This window comes from Trichinella spiralis (genome assembly GCF_000181795.1).
Source record: "Trichinella spiralis strain ISS 195 chromosome Unknown Scfld5, whole genome shotgun sequence".
Taxonomy (NCBI): domain Eukaryota; kingdom Metazoa; phylum Nematoda; class Enoplea; order Trichinellida; family Trichinellidae; genus Trichinella; species Trichinella spiralis.
In genome coordinates this window covers 1,924,215-1,940,909 of record NW_003526944.1, presented here as the reverse complement: position 1 = coordinate 1,940,909, position 16,695 = coordinate 1,924,215, and the positions used below count along the sequence as shown (strand labels likewise).

At 41.1% G+C, this 16,695-nt stretch overlaps 6 protein-coding genes across 6 annotated transcripts; 5 read left to right on the top strand and 1 right to left on the bottom strand.

Moving 5' to 3' along the window:
• Positions 1 to 490: 490 nt before the first annotated feature.
• Tsp_04095 (hypothetical protein) lies at positions 491 to 2,023 on the top strand. The gene is made up of 2 exons (XM_003374861.1): positions 491 to 709; positions 845 to 2,023. Exons 1-2 carry the CDS (start codon positions 491 to 493, stop codon positions 2,021 to 2,023), a joined length of 1,398 nt encoding a protein of 465 aa, XP_003374909.1.
• Positions 2,024 to 2,891: 868 nt separating this feature from the next.
• Positions 2,892 to 5,403, top strand: Tsp_04094 (putative fibronectin type III domain protein). The gene is made up of 5 exons (XM_003374860.1): positions 2,892 to 2,928; positions 3,445 to 3,837; positions 4,153 to 4,507; positions 4,567 to 4,884; positions 4,980 to 5,403. The coding sequence occupies exons 1-5, from the start codon at positions 2,892 to 2,894 to the stop codon at positions 5,401 to 5,403; spliced, it is 1,527 nt and encodes a 508-aa protein (XP_003374908.1).
• Positions 5,404 to 5,859: 456 nt separating this feature from the next.
• Tsp_04093 (putative fibronectin type III domain protein) lies at positions 5,860 to 8,671 on the top strand. Its single transcript, XM_003374859.1, has 8 exons — positions 5,860 to 6,401; positions 6,593 to 6,857; positions 6,922 to 7,035; positions 7,095 to 7,255; positions 7,556 to 7,953; positions 8,030 to 8,178; positions 8,267 to 8,422; positions 8,510 to 8,671. The coding sequence occupies exons 1-8, from the start codon at positions 5,860 to 5,862 to the stop codon at positions 8,669 to 8,671; spliced, it is 1,947 nt and encodes a 648-aa protein (XP_003374907.1).
• A 1,433-nt stretch (positions 8,672 to 10,104) lies between these two features.
• Positions 10,105 to 11,781, bottom strand: Tsp_04092 (ribonucleotide reductase R2 subunit). Its single transcript, XM_003374858.1, has 6 exons — positions 11,545 to 11,781; positions 11,245 to 11,466; positions 11,069 to 11,185; positions 10,635 to 10,997; positions 10,319 to 10,537; positions 10,105 to 10,258 (listed from the first exon to the last, which is right to left on the bottom strand). Exons 1-6 carry the CDS (start codon positions 11,569 to 11,571, stop codon positions 10,106 to 10,108), a joined length of 1,101 nt encoding a protein of 366 aa, XP_003374906.1. The 5' UTR covers positions 11,572 to 11,781; the 3' UTR covers position 10,105.
• A 484-nt stretch (positions 11,782 to 12,265) lies between these two features.
• Tsp_04091 (GTP-binding nuclear protein ran-1) lies at positions 12,266 to 13,129 on the top strand. The gene is made up of 3 exons (XM_003374857.1): positions 12,266 to 12,527; positions 12,609 to 12,796; positions 12,855 to 13,129. The coding sequence occupies exons 1-3, from the start codon at positions 12,287 to 12,289 to the stop codon at positions 13,068 to 13,070; spliced, it is 645 nt and encodes a 214-aa protein (XP_003374905.1). The 5' UTR covers positions 12,266 to 12,286; the 3' UTR covers positions 13,071 to 13,129.
• Positions 13,130 to 15,816: 2,687 nt separating this feature from the next.
• On the top strand, positions 15,817 to 16,680 carry Tsp_04090 (conserved hypothetical protein). Its single transcript, XM_003374856.1, has 3 exons — positions 15,817 to 15,853; positions 16,048 to 16,261; positions 16,335 to 16,680. Exons 1-3 carry the CDS (start codon positions 15,817 to 15,819, stop codon positions 16,678 to 16,680), a joined length of 597 nt encoding a protein of 198 aa, XP_003374904.1.
• Positions 16,681 to 16,695: the final 15 nt, after the last annotated feature.

The window sequence follows — 16,695 nt, the reverse complement described above, 5'->3', positions numbered from 1 at the left end:
GTTGGTTGAACTTACAAGTCGAGTCGAATTTGATTAATCTCTTCTTGAGATGCTTCTTCTTTTTTTTTCCTTTTTCACTTCTTTTTTTTTTTTAATTTTTATTTATTTCACCAACGATGAATTGTTGATTGTTATTCACGTGGTCGTTTTGTGTCTGTTTCAGAGGCAGCAGCAGCAGCAGCAGCAGCAACAGCAGCAGCAGCAGCAGCAGCAAGCAGCAGAAGAATAAGAAGCCAATAATAGCAAGAAGAAGAAGAAGAAGACAAAGTGGAATCGCAGTAGCAACAGCGAACAAGGCAGTCAGTATTTAATATTATTATTATTACTATTATTGGGAAAATTCACCATCAGTCGTTGAACAAACAGCACAGTGTTTTGTTTCGGTGAATTCTTGTCATTTCCTTGGTAATGCTGTTTGGTGCCGCCAAGGATCCGCCGTCGACACCAACTTCAGAGCTGCGAATTGGTAGTAGCAATAGTCGAGACGGTCATGTCGTCATCTTTGCTTAACGGTGGTACCTTGATGAATGGGGAAGAGGACCTGTCTGAGCCGCCGGGCGACGAGCCGGCTTCTCTGGCCACCTCTACCGATACGGACGGCGGTGACGCGATCGGTTCGCGGTGGATTGCCACCGTCGAACCTGCGCAGCCCCAGCTTCTCTTCATGCCCGGCATGAAGCCGCCGGATCCTTCTTACTGCTTTAATTTGGTACCGTCGTGGGCATCGTCTTTTCTGAATCATCACCACCAGCTACCGCTTTCCCACCAACATCCACACCACCACCACCACCACCACCACCATCATCATCATCACCTGCACCAACAGCAGCAATTTTACCCTCAGCAGACCGCCAAGTGCATCGACGTTGCTTACGGCTGTGACGGTGGTGGTGGCATGGTAGCGACGGCGACTGGGCCGTTGCCGTTCGCAGGTGCGGTGGACGCAGTGAACCACCACCACGTTGTTCCCGCGTTGGCTGACGAAGAACTGTTGCTCACGGCCGCGCCGCTGACTGCTGCGGCACCGGCGCCCACGATGGGCTTGTCAATTGTCGAGCAGCAGCATCATCATCCATCTCAGGTTGCCGGAAGTTATTTCTCTTGTTCCAATCAAAGCGGTTCACCGGTGATGATCGATTCGAGCATACCGGCTTCGCCGGATTTCGACTCTTACGTGTTGTTGAACGATACTGGTGCCAACGGCAGTAATGTCGATCTAGTACCGACCGATTTGCGCGACAGCAATGATAATACCGAAGATGACGAGAACGGTATTATTGGCAGTGAATTTCCATGTTCACCGGTTTCGGGCTCAACAATTGCAACCACCGACGACAGCGCTAATCAACCGTGTAACGATACGGTCGACACTGTCGACAGTGGTGTCGCAGCTAGTAGTTTGTCCACGTCCCAGAATTCTTCCAAAACTGACGACACCAGTGAACAGTTGACGAATTGTCTCACGGATGATCCAACAGCGGTGGATGCACAATTCACTGACCACGAACTTTTGCCGCAACAGCAGTCTCAAGTCACGTCCGACGAAAGGGAAGAAGAAAACCGAAGTGTTGTCATTTCGTCGGAAGAGGAAAAGCAGAACCATTGCACGCATGGAGATGAACCATTGCAAAATTCGACGACGGTTGGCTTGTCAGCTTGCGCTGACGAAAAAATTGCGGAGCCGGCCTCCACTTTGACTGCTGCAACACCGGCGGCATCTACAGCTGCTAGCCTTGCTGTGAAAAGCAAAACACACGACGTTAATGACGGTGCCAGTATCAGCAGCAGAAGCAGTGTCAACGACGCCACTACAGCAACTACAGTAAGCAACAATGAAGACATGAGCAACAGCAACAATAGTGGAACCACGGCATCAAGTGTTGCTGCCGTGACAAGTGCAACTGCGTTGTTGAACAAAAGTTTCACGCCGGTTGGTCCGAATCCCATCTACGTGCACGTCAATCCCGGCCAGACGTTGTCCCTTCGTCTTGGTAATGAAGTTCAACACATACCTGGTGAGTGAGTAGTGTAAATTTCAATATTTCTGCAAGCATCTCTGTGCAGCAGAAGAGGATAAGTTTTTTTTTTGGAAAAAAATCCATAAAATATTGTTTTTCTATCCTTGAAACTTCAACATTTTGCAACAAAGCGTCTTTTAATAAATTAAGGGGAAAATTTATTTTTTCAACTGCCCTCTGCAGCTGACCAATCTCTGAGAAAAGTTTTTGCTGTGTGCACTGCTGATATTTTTCATTCGTTTTTTTTATTTCTTTTTTATTTGCTATTCAAACGCAGTATCTCACTCTCTCTTTCTCTCTTCACTAGATGGAATCGAGATGATTGATCGTTGGCGATGAGCATTGATTACGTAAATTATTTTTTTTTGTCATTCGACAGGAGGGATAGGGGTATTGCAATTTTGAAACTGCATTCACGAATGTTTTGCAAATGCTCGAGCGAAGAAGATGTAACATGCGAATTTTTTTTGCAATTGAGTTAAACTTTTCCGAGGCAGATCATCGTATTTTTATTGTGCATGTTGTATATATATTTGGATTTGTAAGTGTTTGGACAACTTTTTTTGCACATCCAGTAATGGTGAACATTTGTGAGTTTTGTATTAGGAAGAGAAATTAATTTTAGAATTTGTTTCTTCTTCTTCTTCTTCTTCTAATGCGCAATGAACAAACAGACAACACGTTCGTCGTTCATTTCATTCACATACTTTTCGATGTCACGTTCAAAGAAATTTATTTCAGCTTCACTAAGAAAGGGATGATTAATAATTTTTTCCTATAACCACTGAGATGCACTGTTTGTCAAAGCAGCAGTTGACATATTCATTCATTCTTTCTTTCATTCATTCACAATTATTCATTGTCGGGCAAATAATGACCAAACTGGATGATGTGATGAATGATGATGATGGTTGGTTTCAGCTTATTTTTTTTCTTTTTTACGAGATATTATTTCCTTTTGTTCAAATTTTTTCATTCACGGGTTCATTTCAAATATGATTATTTCTCAATACTGTACAATATTTATTTATTTGTTTTTATGAAAATAATTTAGCTTCTGGTTTTTTGTACATTAATTGGTTTGAAAATTTTTTTGTTTTATTCTCAGTACATATTCATAAATACATATGTAAGTTTGAGCTCTGTTGTTATTCAATGCAAAAATTGTCCTACTTTTTCTTTCGATGATTTATGACTTTTATACAGTATTTCAGTTTGCTGTATTTTTATTATTCATCTTTTTTTCTGTTAATGCTCCAGATTTATGTTTATACTGAATGTTGGGTTTTACGTGCTAGTTTAATTTTGTTTGAGATGGAAAGAAATATGCATTTTTGGACTTTTTTGGCTCAAACTGTGAAAAATGACTGGCTGATTCAACCACGACACTAGGGACGCGTTTTACTTTTTGTTGGACTATTTTTAGGGCCCGCAACTGTACGTATGGTTAGTGATCAGAATCCACCGTTGCCGCTTCCGATGAATGTTCCACCGGGTCATTTGGTTCAACAAATTGTTGACGAAAATGGTGCCTTACGTCACGTGATCCTTTCGCCGCAAAATCCACATCCGCCGATGCCGGCTGGACATCCGTATCCTTGCTTGGGCGCTGCATCTTCTCGCCATGTAGTTTCTGGTCCCGCTGCCGGCGGTGGCATGCAGTACATCCCCTTCGGTGCCAATGGAACTGGATCGACAGTTCGCTTACCCGCTGGACCGGTGAGAATGGATGGTAATTCTGCGGCCAGCTCAGCGGCGTTTTATCCACTACACGGTGATATTTATCCTGCCTGTTCGCCGTCCACTATGCCCGGAGATAGTAATTTGTTTTTTTTTCTTTTTGAATTATTTTAATTGTAAATTTTTACGTTGAATAAATTATTTATTTAGAATTGTATCGCCACGGTTCAGCAGAACGAGGTTCGAAAAATCGAATGCATCATCGCATGGACCGACGACGCTATAATAATAATAATAATAATCAGCCTTTTCATTCAGCCCATTATCACGACTTTTATCCAGGTGAGAAATTTATTTGCAATTCCATTTTGCACTTTTTTTTCTCTTCCTACACCCACTGTGTATATATTTGTATACTGTATGTTGCATGGTTGTTTCTTTTCAACTAAAATAGGGTACCGACACGACGAGCCGGAATATTATTATCTGGAACCGATCGAAGATCCCACTGTGTGCATCGAAGATGAGGAGATGACGAAAATTGTGGAAATGTTGTCGAAAATTCAACCACCCGAAGTATGCGAAGTTGGCGTACGTGAAGCGTTGGTTCGTTGGCAGTGTCCGGATTGTTCCGAAGCTGGGGCCAGCGGCGGTCCGTTTCCTCAAATCGACGCATCCGAGTTCACTTTTGAAGTGTTGCTTTGGGAAAAGCGACATGACGGAAAATGCTCGTGGACCGGTCGTTGTTGCGGCGGTCAGACGGAACAGTGGCTTTTTGGCCTGAAACCAGGCACGGAATATTTTCTCAGGTGTGAAATTTTTATTAATCATGTATTGTCGGTGTGGATTAATGGAAATTCCATTTAAGATTGAAAGCGATTCTGGAAGAGCGAGGATTGCACGGCGAGTTGACAGAGCCGGTCAATTTCCGAACGAAACCGACCCATCCTGAAAAGCCACTACCGCCGCGGGTATTCCACCGAGCTCGAACCGCCATCACGCTGCGATGGACTTCTCCAATGGACAACGGCTCGAAAATTACCAGCTATCATTTGGAAATGGACGACGGTGACGGTCAGTTTCACGAAGTGTACACTGGACTGGCAAAGCAAGCTCGCATTGGCAGGCTGAACTCTTCTTCTGGGTATTCGTTTCGTTTGGCGGCCGCTAATTACCACGGCATTAGGTATGTAGTAAAAGGAAGAAAAAAAGGCGACGAATTTTTCTTCTTCATCTTCAATATATTGTTGTTCTCATGTGTATACATAAATTTCATTTCAGCGATTACAGCGATCTGTGCACAACAACCACCTGCGGCATACCGCCGGCAAAACCTGACCCGCCTGCGTTGCTTGAAGCGACCAAAAGCAGCCTGAAGTTGACTTGGGCGAAAAAAGATACCGATCAAATTGAACTCTACGTCACTGATGCAGAAGCGGTGGGCAATTTGTGCGCGCAATTTCAAAATTTCCTTTCCACCAATGCTGTGCGTTTAGGATGCGGGATTTCAGCGCGTCTGGACAACGTCGGACAGTCGATATACGCTGACAAACTTGAAACGCAGCACCGAATATCGGCTGCGTATTTGCGTGTTGAACGAAGACGGCCAGAGTCCTTTTTCGAACGAGGTGGTCTACAGTACGTTGCCGGTGCGTCCTTTGCGCTTGCAGGCGCCGACGTTGCTCGGCACGCCCAGTACCAGTGAAGCACGTGTCACGTGGCAACTGCCGGAGGGGGAACTGGGTGCGGTGGAGTACACGGTCGAGTGGCGCCGATGTGGTCACTTGGATACGGACAGGGCGCAAAAGCACCAGCAGCACCAACAGCAAATACAACAACAACAGCAACAACAACAATGGTACGTTGCTTATACGGGTCCTGAGCGCCAGTGTTTGTTGACCAACTTGCATCCGGGTTTAACGTACAGTTGTCGTGTGAAGTACATCTCAGAAACTGGAGACAGTAGTTTGGTAAGTTGTTGTTGTCGTTCGTGTTGAACTGAACAGTTAATTTTATTTATTAATAATAATAATAATAATAATAATAATAATAATAATAATAATAATAATAATAATAATAATTCATTTCTTTCTTTTCTTGTGGTTGTGTGTAGTTTTCCGATGAATTGCTGTTCAATACTTTGCCAGTTGCTCCGGGTCAGATGCGACCACCGTTTGTGGTCGGCAAACCGAAAGCGACCAGTATCCACTTGAAATGGCCAGCAGCGTGCAATGTGACCGATAAGACCAACGAGACTGTTGCCAACACGAACGCCGGACCCGACGGCAGCAGCAACAACAACAGCAGTGGCGGCGGCTGCGTTGCCGTCGACTACGAGCTCGAGTTGGATTTGAACGAGCCGAATGATGACAATGAAGAACAACATCGACAGCAGCAGCGGGTTGTGGAATTTCAGCCGAAGTTGGTCTACGTGGGCCCGAAGACCGAGTACACGGTGCAGGCGCTGTATCCCGGTCGTCGTTACCAGCTGCGCGTTCGTGCTTGCAACAGTGCCGGCCACGGACCCTGGTCGGACGCTTTGATATGCCAGACGGCGCTCGCTGCTCCCGAACCACCTCAACAGCTTCGTCTGGAACGTTGCACGTCGGATTCGGTCAGTCTAACTTGGCAGGCTCCGAATTCCAACAACGGATCGCCAGTAATTCAATATCGACTTCACTGTGCTCGTCAATCGTCGTCGGGGTATGTGCAATTTCTGTTGTGCAATCAGTGGATTAATTATTCATTATTAGCACTGTAATTATCGTATATTTATTTATTTATTTATTTATTTATTTATTTGTGCATGTTGTTTGTTCTCAGGAAGTTGTTGTTGTTGTTGTGTGTTCTGAATATTATTGATTGCCAAATGTTTTAAATAAGTAATATTGCAGAGAAATGCCGGTTGCAGCAGCTTCAGCTTCATCGTCGTCGTCGTCAAAGCAGCAGACGAATTCGAGGCGTCGTCGTTCTTCGGAATCTACCCGCAGTTGGTTGAGCAGCGGTTCACACGACGAAGACGATCGTCGTGCGAGAACGTGCAGCGATGAAACAACATCTTCCGAATTTATCCCATTTCAGTCCATCTCCTGCGGCAACGTACTCAACTACGAGCTTCGTTCGTTGGAAGCCGACACTGAATATTCGTTCTGCGTCCAAGTACTAATTGCATTCTATTTGTATTGATTATTCAAAATTTCTTACACGTCGTCTGTCTATTCAGGCTGTGAATGGGATCGGTGCGTCGGCACCGTCTGGCCAAGTATTGATTCGAACCAAGCCAGGTCCTCCGGATTATCCGTTTAACGTCACCGCCGAAGCTTTGTCGGTTTCTGAGGTGAGAAGTTGTCGGTCGGCTGGCTAAGTTAGTTTAATTTCTGTTTTCAATTTCATCAGATCGCCGTAACGTGGGAAATGCCAAATTGCCACGGACGACCGGTGCTCGGTTTCAATTTGGAAATTGCTCCAGCCCCGTCTGGCTTGACGATTCCTGTCCCATTGCCTGCCGATTCGTTCTACCACACTGTGGGATCGCTGTTGCCGGAAACAGCATACAGGTAATATTTTTTTTTTATTCAAAGTGTACACATGTTCAAGGAGAGCAGTATTTTGGAATTTTAATTTTCCTAATTTTTGAACAGATGCTTGAAGGGTTGTTTTGGTTTGGTGTTATTTAATTTGTTCTCTTTCTTGGCAATCCCCTGGGGGGGGGGGGAAACATTGATTGCACAACTGTTTGACATGTTGGATCTGAAAATTTCTTCCAAATTAATTACCATATAAAATGTGGAAAATTATCTGAGATCATTTTGTAATTAACTTTTTCTTTTCCCCTTCTGTTGTATGTATACATGCAGGGTTCGAGTGCAAGCTTTCAACGAATGCGGAGCTAGCTCCTACTCGCCGGCTGTACGTGTGGTCACGTTGTCACCGCCTCCGCTTCCTCCGTATGTGGAACTGGCCAGCGCCACGTACAACCAGCTGAAGCTTCGCTGGACCGACCGTCGATCTGGCTCTTCTGATTTGGTCAACTTGGTTAACGATACGGTAGTTTACAATTTGGAAATTGAGAACAAAAATGGAACCTTTTCACCGGTATACGAAGGCTCGTCGGCCAACTGCAAAGTCACACGCTTGACCGAATGTACAGTTTACAAGTTCCGCGCAAGGAGTGTCAGTCGCGTTGGCGGTGCTGGTCCCTGGTCCGAGCCGTTTCACTTTAAAACTCTACGCATGGCACCGCCCCCTTTCAAAAGTAAAACTACCACTCAGTTGGAATAGCTGGAAGCCTGAGTTGCAACTTGTTTGTTTGTTTGTTTGTTTGTTTGTAGATCAGGTTCGTGTGACGGATGTTGGTGAAACAGGTGCGACTGTCGATTGGCCTGCTTGTAAACCGAATTTTGCCGACGGTGACAAGCTAGCTTACCAGGTATCCTTGAATCCCGTTGCTCGTTTGCCAGCTGTACCGGAAGTGAAAGTGGTAATTCTGTTTGTTTGTTTGTTTGTTTTTATCATGCAAATAGAAAATAAAATGGCTCATTTTTGTGCATTGGAATTTTGCATTTCAGGTTTATCCGTTTCCGATCAACAGTCATAAGTTTAGCAATCTAATTCCCGGAACGCAGTATCAAGTGAAAATAATTCCAATTCGCATTTGCAACGTTGACGGGCTCGAAGTGCCTGGACCGGCGGCGTCGGTCACTTTCACAACTCTTGCGGTTCCTGTGAAAAAGCGGTACAGATGATAAATGTTATTTGTTTATTTATTTATTTGTTTGTTTGTTTGTTTGTTTCGATTTAGCGTTGTCCAGACTACGGAGACTGTAGTGGAAGAAAGCGCGAAAGCGCGAACAATGTTTGGAATATTTTCGGCGAAACTTACCGATGCGCAGTGTGCATTTGTAATTCTGTTCGCCTTCACTGCTCTGACGATCGCTTTAGCCTGTGGCATTGAACGATTCATCAAGATCTGAACTTGGGAAAATTTTTTGTTGTTGACGTTGGTGATAGGTCGTCGGTGAAAAAAGCAATCAACAGCAAACAAGCAAGCAAACACACACACACACACCCACTAAAAAACCCAAGTAAACAACAAATAAACAAACAAACAAACAAACCAATAGCTAAAGCAACGGTGATTTCGCTGCTTGTGTCGTTATTGTTGTTTTGTTGTTGTTGTTATTGTTTTCCACAAGCCGGTTGTAGCTTATTTATTTTTCATTTTTCTCTTTTTCACTTTATTCAATTCCGTCCTGCAACTGCAACTGTCGTAACAGCAGTGCTTTTGCTGTTCTGAGAAAATTCTACAAAATAACACAGAAGATGATATATTATTATTATTACTATTATTATTATACATGAGAGAATATGTTTGATATTCTTCTTCTTCTTCTTCTTCTTCTGGTTAAGCTTTACTGTTTGTTTTCTTTCAATTTTTAACATTATAATTCTTTCATTTGTAATTCATCATCATTGACCGTTATTTATTTGTTTTTTTACATCTTCATCATCGTTGTCATTTATTTGTCTGTCGGCTGTGATTAACATTTTTCTTCAAAAGCGGTTATTCAATTAATTCATTAATTATGCATTTTTTTTCCTTTGCTTTCCATCCTCCACCCTTTTGCCATCTGACGCACGCGTTCGTTCATTCCTCGGTTCTTTTTTTGGTTGAAGAAAAAAAAAGCGGTTCGCTGACGACGACGAAATAAAATCCTGTGCCAAAGCTATATTTAAAAACAAAGCGTACAAACTGCTGAAAAATAAAAAGTGAATAATTAATTAATTAATTAATTAGTAGTTGCAGCTGTGGTACGTGTTTTTTCTTTTATTTTCTTTACGTTGGCCGCGAGTTATTTGTTCATTCACTCTCTCTCTCTCTCTCACTTTCATTCTTTTTCTTGTTCGCTTGTCATTGAAATTGAATTCAATTTTTGTATACATTGTCATTATTATTATTCTTATTCTTATTATTCATTTAAATGAGAAAATTTGATCATTCGACCTGTTCGACTATGCTATTATTAAATTTGCTATTCATCATACCGCTTCGTTTTCTTATTTCGTTTCATCATTCATTCATTCATTCATTTTTCTGATCATCAAATAAACTGCTGATACTGAAGACTGAACCAACCAAAAAGTACTACTGCTGCCGCTTATTTGTACATATGATGATGTGTTCAATATTTCAGTGACCGAAAAGAAGAAACGCGAAACGTCAAATTGTAAAATTACATTTATTTTCACCAATTTCCAGTCTGATTTGATATATATTTTTTTTTCTTTTAGAAAACACCCAACGAAATTATGAGAAGATTGAAAATGAAACCCAACGAATCAACAACACCATTCTGATCGTTTGCCCAAATTTATCACGACTCTTTTTCCCGATTGGTCTGGACGCTTCAAAATTCCGCATCCAACGTGAATACTTGTTGACTACGATCGGCCATCACTCCCGCTTTCTGGTATTCGCCGACGCGTTTTTCGAAAAAGTTCGTTTTACCTTCCAGCGAAATCATTTCCATAAAGTCGAACGGATTTTCACTGTTGTACACCTGAAAATGAACAACTGCTTTCATAGGAGATGAAAAACTGCCTGCAAACAACATGTATACTTTGGAACAGCCGAGCTCAACCAGAAGACGATCGGCAACGTATTCAATGTACTGAGACATCAGAACACAGTTCATGCCAATCAAACGTACCGGCAACGCGTCGGTCAGAAATTCTTGTTCAATGCTGACCGCTTCGGTGATAATTTGACGCACTCGATCTTCGGTTGGTTTCTTTTTCAAATGCGAATAAAGCAAACAAGCGAAATCGCAGTGCAATCCCTACAGTACAAAATAGAAAAAAAATAAAACCTGCCTTTCACAAAGTACTGTAAATTTTGAAAATTTACACCCCCCCCCCTTTCCTCCTATTACAGACCTCGTCACGAGAGATCAGCTCGTTGCTGAACGTCAAACCGGGCATCAGGCCGCGCTTTTTCAACCAGAAAATTGACGCGAAGCTGCCGGAAAAGAAAATGCCTTCAACAGCTGCGAACGCGACCAAACGTTCGCAAAATGGCGACTGACGGTCACCGATCCAGCGCAAAGCCCAGTCTGCTTTTTTCTTCACGCACGGAATGGTCTCGATCGCGTTGAACAGAAAATCACGTTCCACCGGATCACGGATGTAGGTGTCGATCAAGAGGCTGTACATTTCGGAATGGACATTTTCTATGGCAATTTGGAAGCCATAGAAAAAACGTGCCTCGGTTACTTGAATTTCTTGCGAAAATCGCTCCACCTGGAAATAGTGAAAACGGGTTTTGCTCATTTTGTTGTTGCTGCTATTTGGCAAGTGAAAAATTGGTCTACCAGATTTTCAAAAACAATTCCATCCGAAGCGGCGAAAAATGCCAACACATGACTGATAAAGTGCTTTTCGTCTTTGTTCAACTTTGCCCAGTCGTTGGCATCTTTACGCAGATCAACCTGGCAAATTAACAATATAATCATTGCACAATTGTAAAATAAACCAACTCATCGCCAACCTCTTCCACTGTCCAAAAGGATGCTTCGGCTTTTTTGTACATTGCCCAGATGTCCGGATATTCCAAAGGGAGGAGGACGAAACGTTTCGGATTGCTGCGCAGCAGTGGCTCTTCGCAATTATCAATCGCTGCTGCATCTTGTTCCATAGGTGTTGTTGGATCATCATGCTTGGACGTCAGTTTACCATTTTCGACGTTGTCCTTATCTGACGGTACATCATGCTGAAAATTATCAACAGAATAATAATAATAATAATGATAATGCATTTGGAGATCGTTCCAATGAATAGCGGGCTGTACCTCTTTTGTGTTGTCAGCAGCTGACATGACGAAGTTAAATCAATAAAGTAGCAAATTTCTGACGAGCAGTATTCTCCACTAGTCGCTAACGACAAAATGAAGTGAGACAATTGGTTCGAGAATGTAAAACAAAAAGTAGGTTCATTTACAGTAAAATTATTTCTCATTGGTTCATTATGGATGATGATCAAATGGAAGAAAACGTTGTAGAATTGAACAGGCGAATTTAAATATTCCTCTTCAATTAATTATTCACAACGAATAAATAATTTTCAATCTTAAAGCAAATAATATCTTACTGTGACATTGAGAATGAACATCATTATGTTTTCGTTTTATCCACAGTACGTTTCGTGTTCGAAATCTGGATTTGTAATGTTTAGTTAATATTATTTTCAATGTCTTTAATTTTAAAATTTTTCTATATCTTTAGTATATTTCGAAACAGTTTATTTTAAGACTTTTTGTGTAATTTAAATTTAGTCAGCTAATCGAATAGTCAAAATACTGTTAATTGACAATAATTAAAAATTAACAGGAAGGGTGCAGTGTTGTTATTCCTCTCTTAAAAATAGCAACTTACAAGCGTGTACAGTTTATTATTTCAAATTATGTATGAATCATCGATTTACTTATCAGTTTGCCTGAATAACTTATATTGCTTTTGTAGTAGTACTGTAGCTTAATTATATTCGTTGTCGACTGCTGATTGGAGCAAAGTCGTTGATAAGCTTCTTAAATCATGTCTGTACCTGAGATACCAACATTTAAATTGGTTTTGGTAGGTGACGGTGGTACAGGAAAGACCACCTTTGTCAAGCGACATTTGACTGGCGAGTTTGAAAAGAAATATGTAGCTACGCTTGGTGTGGAAGTGCACCCATTACAGTTTCACACTACGCGCGGTCCAATCTGTTTTAATGTTTGGGATACCGCAGGACAAGAAAAGTTTGGTGGCTTAAGAGATGGGTATTACATTCAAGGTAATTTTCATTTTTTGTGTTAAAATTATTGATTTACGTAAACCTGCTCACAACGTGTTTCCCTTTTTTTGCTTTATTCAGCACAGTGCGGCATAATCATGTTTGACGTAACAGCTCGTATAACTTACAAGAATGTTCCGAACTGGCATCGCGATTTAACTCGCGTTTGCGAAAACATACCCATCGTTTTAGTTGGCAACAAGGCGGACGTTAAAGATCGAAAAGTGAAAGCAAAGCATATTACTTTTCACCGCAAGAAAAATTTGCAGGTTTTAGAGCCATTTTTTTTTATTGTTCGATCAGAAATTTCACTGATGTTTTTTTCAGTATTATGACGTGTCTGCGAAATCAAATTACAACTTTGAAAAACCATTCTTGTGGTTAGCGCGTAAGCTGGTCGGTGATCCGAATTTGGAATTCGTGGCAATGCCAGCATTGGCTCCTCCAGACGTTCAAATGGACCCGCAACTAGCTGCAAGATTAGAAGCCGAGATGCAGGTCGCCTCTCAAGCGGAACTGCCTGACGATGACGAAGATTTTTAAATTTAATTAATCAACAGACACTTAGTTTAGTGATGAATATTTTGAATTATTGGCGGCTTCTAATTGGACAGTGAATAAATGGCGTAAAATTAATTTATGAAAAATATTTGAGATGTTTTGAAGTAATTTTTGTTTAAAATATATTTATCGTGATAAAATAACGCAGCTAGAATTCTTTGAATTTGTGATGACTTGTACATTGTCAACGATAAGAGTTCTTTCTTTCTAGTAATACTTTTGCGCAATTTATGTTGCAAAATCGAAAAAGTATTTAAAAATCTAGATAGTATCGAAAAAGTATCTGCAAAATTTTAATTCTAAAGTAAGTTTGAGTATCATTAGAAAAGCAAAACAAAGTGAAAAATTCCTTAATAGGGGCATTGTAATAAGTTTATTTGTGTGAAAGTGTTATCAGTAAATGTTTACAGTTGATTTTTTGCAATACAAAATTTTCGTTTTATTTCTTTCATTAATTTTACGAAACAGAACTGCAAGTACTCAATGGAATGTTTTGAAAGAATGAAATAAAAACATTGTAGGCAAGTTATTATTATTTTAATTTTTATTTTTAAATAGAAAATTGATTTCAAACTGCTAACAATTTTTTCATCAAATTTTGTTGTAAATAAACAAATATGGTAAACAGTATAATTGAAAATCAAGTATAACTAGAAGTACCGTAACCTTTCGTCAAATTTACATCGTCAAGCAATTTTTTAGATCTTTCTCGTGCTGTTCTCGTTTTTTCTCATATAACTGGCAATTGTTCTTATGTTTGAATTTTAATCGTCCATTTTTAAGAGTTTTTAACAACAATTCGAAAGCACAACTACTCGGGTAAGTGATTAATATTTTGTTATTGTTTTCATTGTTCTTCGTTAAATTGTCGTATGTTTGTTCGACTCGGTGCGTCTTTGTCCACATTTATTTATACTTTGAATACTGTGATTAGTTTTTCGTGGTTATAAGGTTAACTTTTTTCTCTCTGAAAGCGAATTAGTTGCGTTTTGTTTTAAAACTATTTTAAAGACATTCTTCGAGACTAATCGTAAAATTGATTACTTGAATTTAATATTGATGAACAGTCCTGTTCGAAAACATCCAGCCGTGAGCACTTATTACTTGAAATAAATGTTTGATTGTTGTCCAGCATTATTCAAACGGATCCTCTACGCTGCGATGTTTTCAATTTTTTGTTTAAATTGCGTCTTATTGTTTTAAATTTCGTTTTTCTTATCAACATTTACTTTATTGAAATCTGAGCTTTTATGTGTGTTTTGATTATCTTAAATTTGTTGACTGCTGACGTTGCCTGATAAAGTTGACTGTCGTTTTGAAATGGTTAGTCGACAGTGATTAATTTTTAAAAAGTCAGTTTCTGAAGCTTTTCTATTTGCAGTATCATTTTGGGCCCGAGTGTTTGATTAACGCAGCAAAGAATTAGAACATCAATTTTAATTTTTTAAATAACCGAAGTGAAATAACGCTTTTGAAAATGAAAGAAAAGAAAGAACAAATCAAAAATAATTCATATTCACTTTGTACATTCGGGAAAACCAATTTTCGACCCGCAAGCTGCCAGTTTCTTGTTGTAGACTAAATCTCCGTAGCACGAATCTTTTTCAAGAACACCTTTTGTGCAGATATAATACACTGATGAACAAGATGCTGTTGCAAACGTTCTGCCTTCTTCATCTGGCGAGCACTGTAACTTATTTGTGGCTGAAAAGAAAAGTTGAAACGCACACGAATAATTAGTTTAAACATTGCAAAAATGACATACAGTAATTTTGGGGTCGTTTCCCTCCGCAGGATGGGATGTTGGCTTTGACATCGCAGAGTTGTTTTTCATCGTCGTAGAACAAATTTGCTGGACATTGTTGCGTGCTGATCGCGTGGCCACTGCACGAGTAAAAGGATCGTTCGCACAGTCCGATTGGATAATTTCCATCTTCTTTGTCAGCGCAGCGTTGGTCCAAGATCACCGATACGTTGCCAAGTTGACCGACCGCGCTGTCGCATCGTCCAATTGTGTAATTGAAGTGTTCATTTTCCGGACAACGTTTCAGAAATACTTGTCTGTTCAAACAGTGGTAATATTCTTTTCCGTAAGGGTTGGTTGGATCTGCGTAGAATCCATCTGCAAGATTAGCGCAGTTTACAGGTACAGTTTCGACACTGGGAGTTGTCACTGATTTTGCTTCAGTAGTAACTAGATTGGTCTGCTTGTTTGGTTGAGTTATTTTTTCCTGAACTCCTCCACCACTGCCCATCGACGGCTCTATGGGCTGGTTTGCATTACTAGTAATTTCAGTGCGCGGATATTGAGTTGTACTGATCTTATTGTACAAATAATCATCCGTCACAGAAGTCGCACTGGGCGTGTTCGCAGATGTTGCTTTCAGGTGGGATTCTTTTTCTGGATACGAACGGTCACCGGTTACAAGCTTTTGAAGCTCGAGATATTTGTAAAATTGTTCGGTTAAATTGACAGCAAGTGGAATTGTTGGTTTTGGAACCGCAGTTAAAGGTGTTGTCGGACGATCCGTCACGTGGCTGCTTGGCTTTGTACTCGGCATGGTGGATTCTGATGTGATGCGCTGCTGCTCAGTTATCGGTTGGAATGGATTTGAAATGCAAGCCGGGATAGTGTTTCTCGCAAAGCAACGCCTGATTTGCGAATTGAAGAATAATCCTGCTGTGCATTGCTGAATGTACTGGTGGCCATTTTTGCAAACGTAAAAAAATGGCGAACAAGTATCGACGAACAGTGGATACCGACCGTTTGGCATGTTGACGCACTTGTGATCTCCGATTAAAGTACTTTCAGTGGGCTGAGTAGGTGTGGGCTTTCCAGCGAGGCAGCTTTGCACATTTTCTTGCTTATCACAGGCGGATATTTTCACATTGAAGAACAAACCGTTTGGACAGTATGCTTTGAAGCTGTTCTGATTGAAACAAGCGTAATAGATTGAAGAGCAGGCTTTGAACGGATCTGCATACAGGCCGTTTGGTTTCGAACGGCAGTCGAAAGAATTAATTTCAGGCAACGGTGAAGCTGTTGTTGTTGTTGTTGTTGCTGCTGCTGTGCTTGTGGTTGTGGTTGTTGCTGCTGTTGTTGTTGTTGATGTTGTTTCACCAGTGCAAGCTTGTATTTCTTGTCTATCTTGGCAACTGAACAGTTTTGGTAGGTAAATTTGGTTTTTGGAACAACTGCTCCTCTGCGTTGTGCCATTGAGGCAGATGTAGAAGGTAGAACTACAGTGCGGATTTGTCGGATCAGGATAAAGGCCGTCGTGTTGTTGTTTGCAGTCGAAAGGTAGCTGGTTCGACTGGGCTTGCGTGGGTGTGGTCGTTGAATGATGTTCGACTGTTGTACATTTGGCAATATTTTCCAATGGTACGCAGTTGCCGGTCTGTGGAACATAGACGTGACTATTTGGACAGGGATGTTTTACTTCATTCAAGCAGCTGCGATAGATGTTCGAACAGAACTGATTTTCTGATCTATTCGGTGTTGAGAAGGGCGCGGTCTCTGGCAAGCATTTCTTTTCGCTTTCACTGTAAACTTCTCCACCAGCACAAATGTGAACTTTGGGCATGTTGTTAGCGCATGTTACGTAAA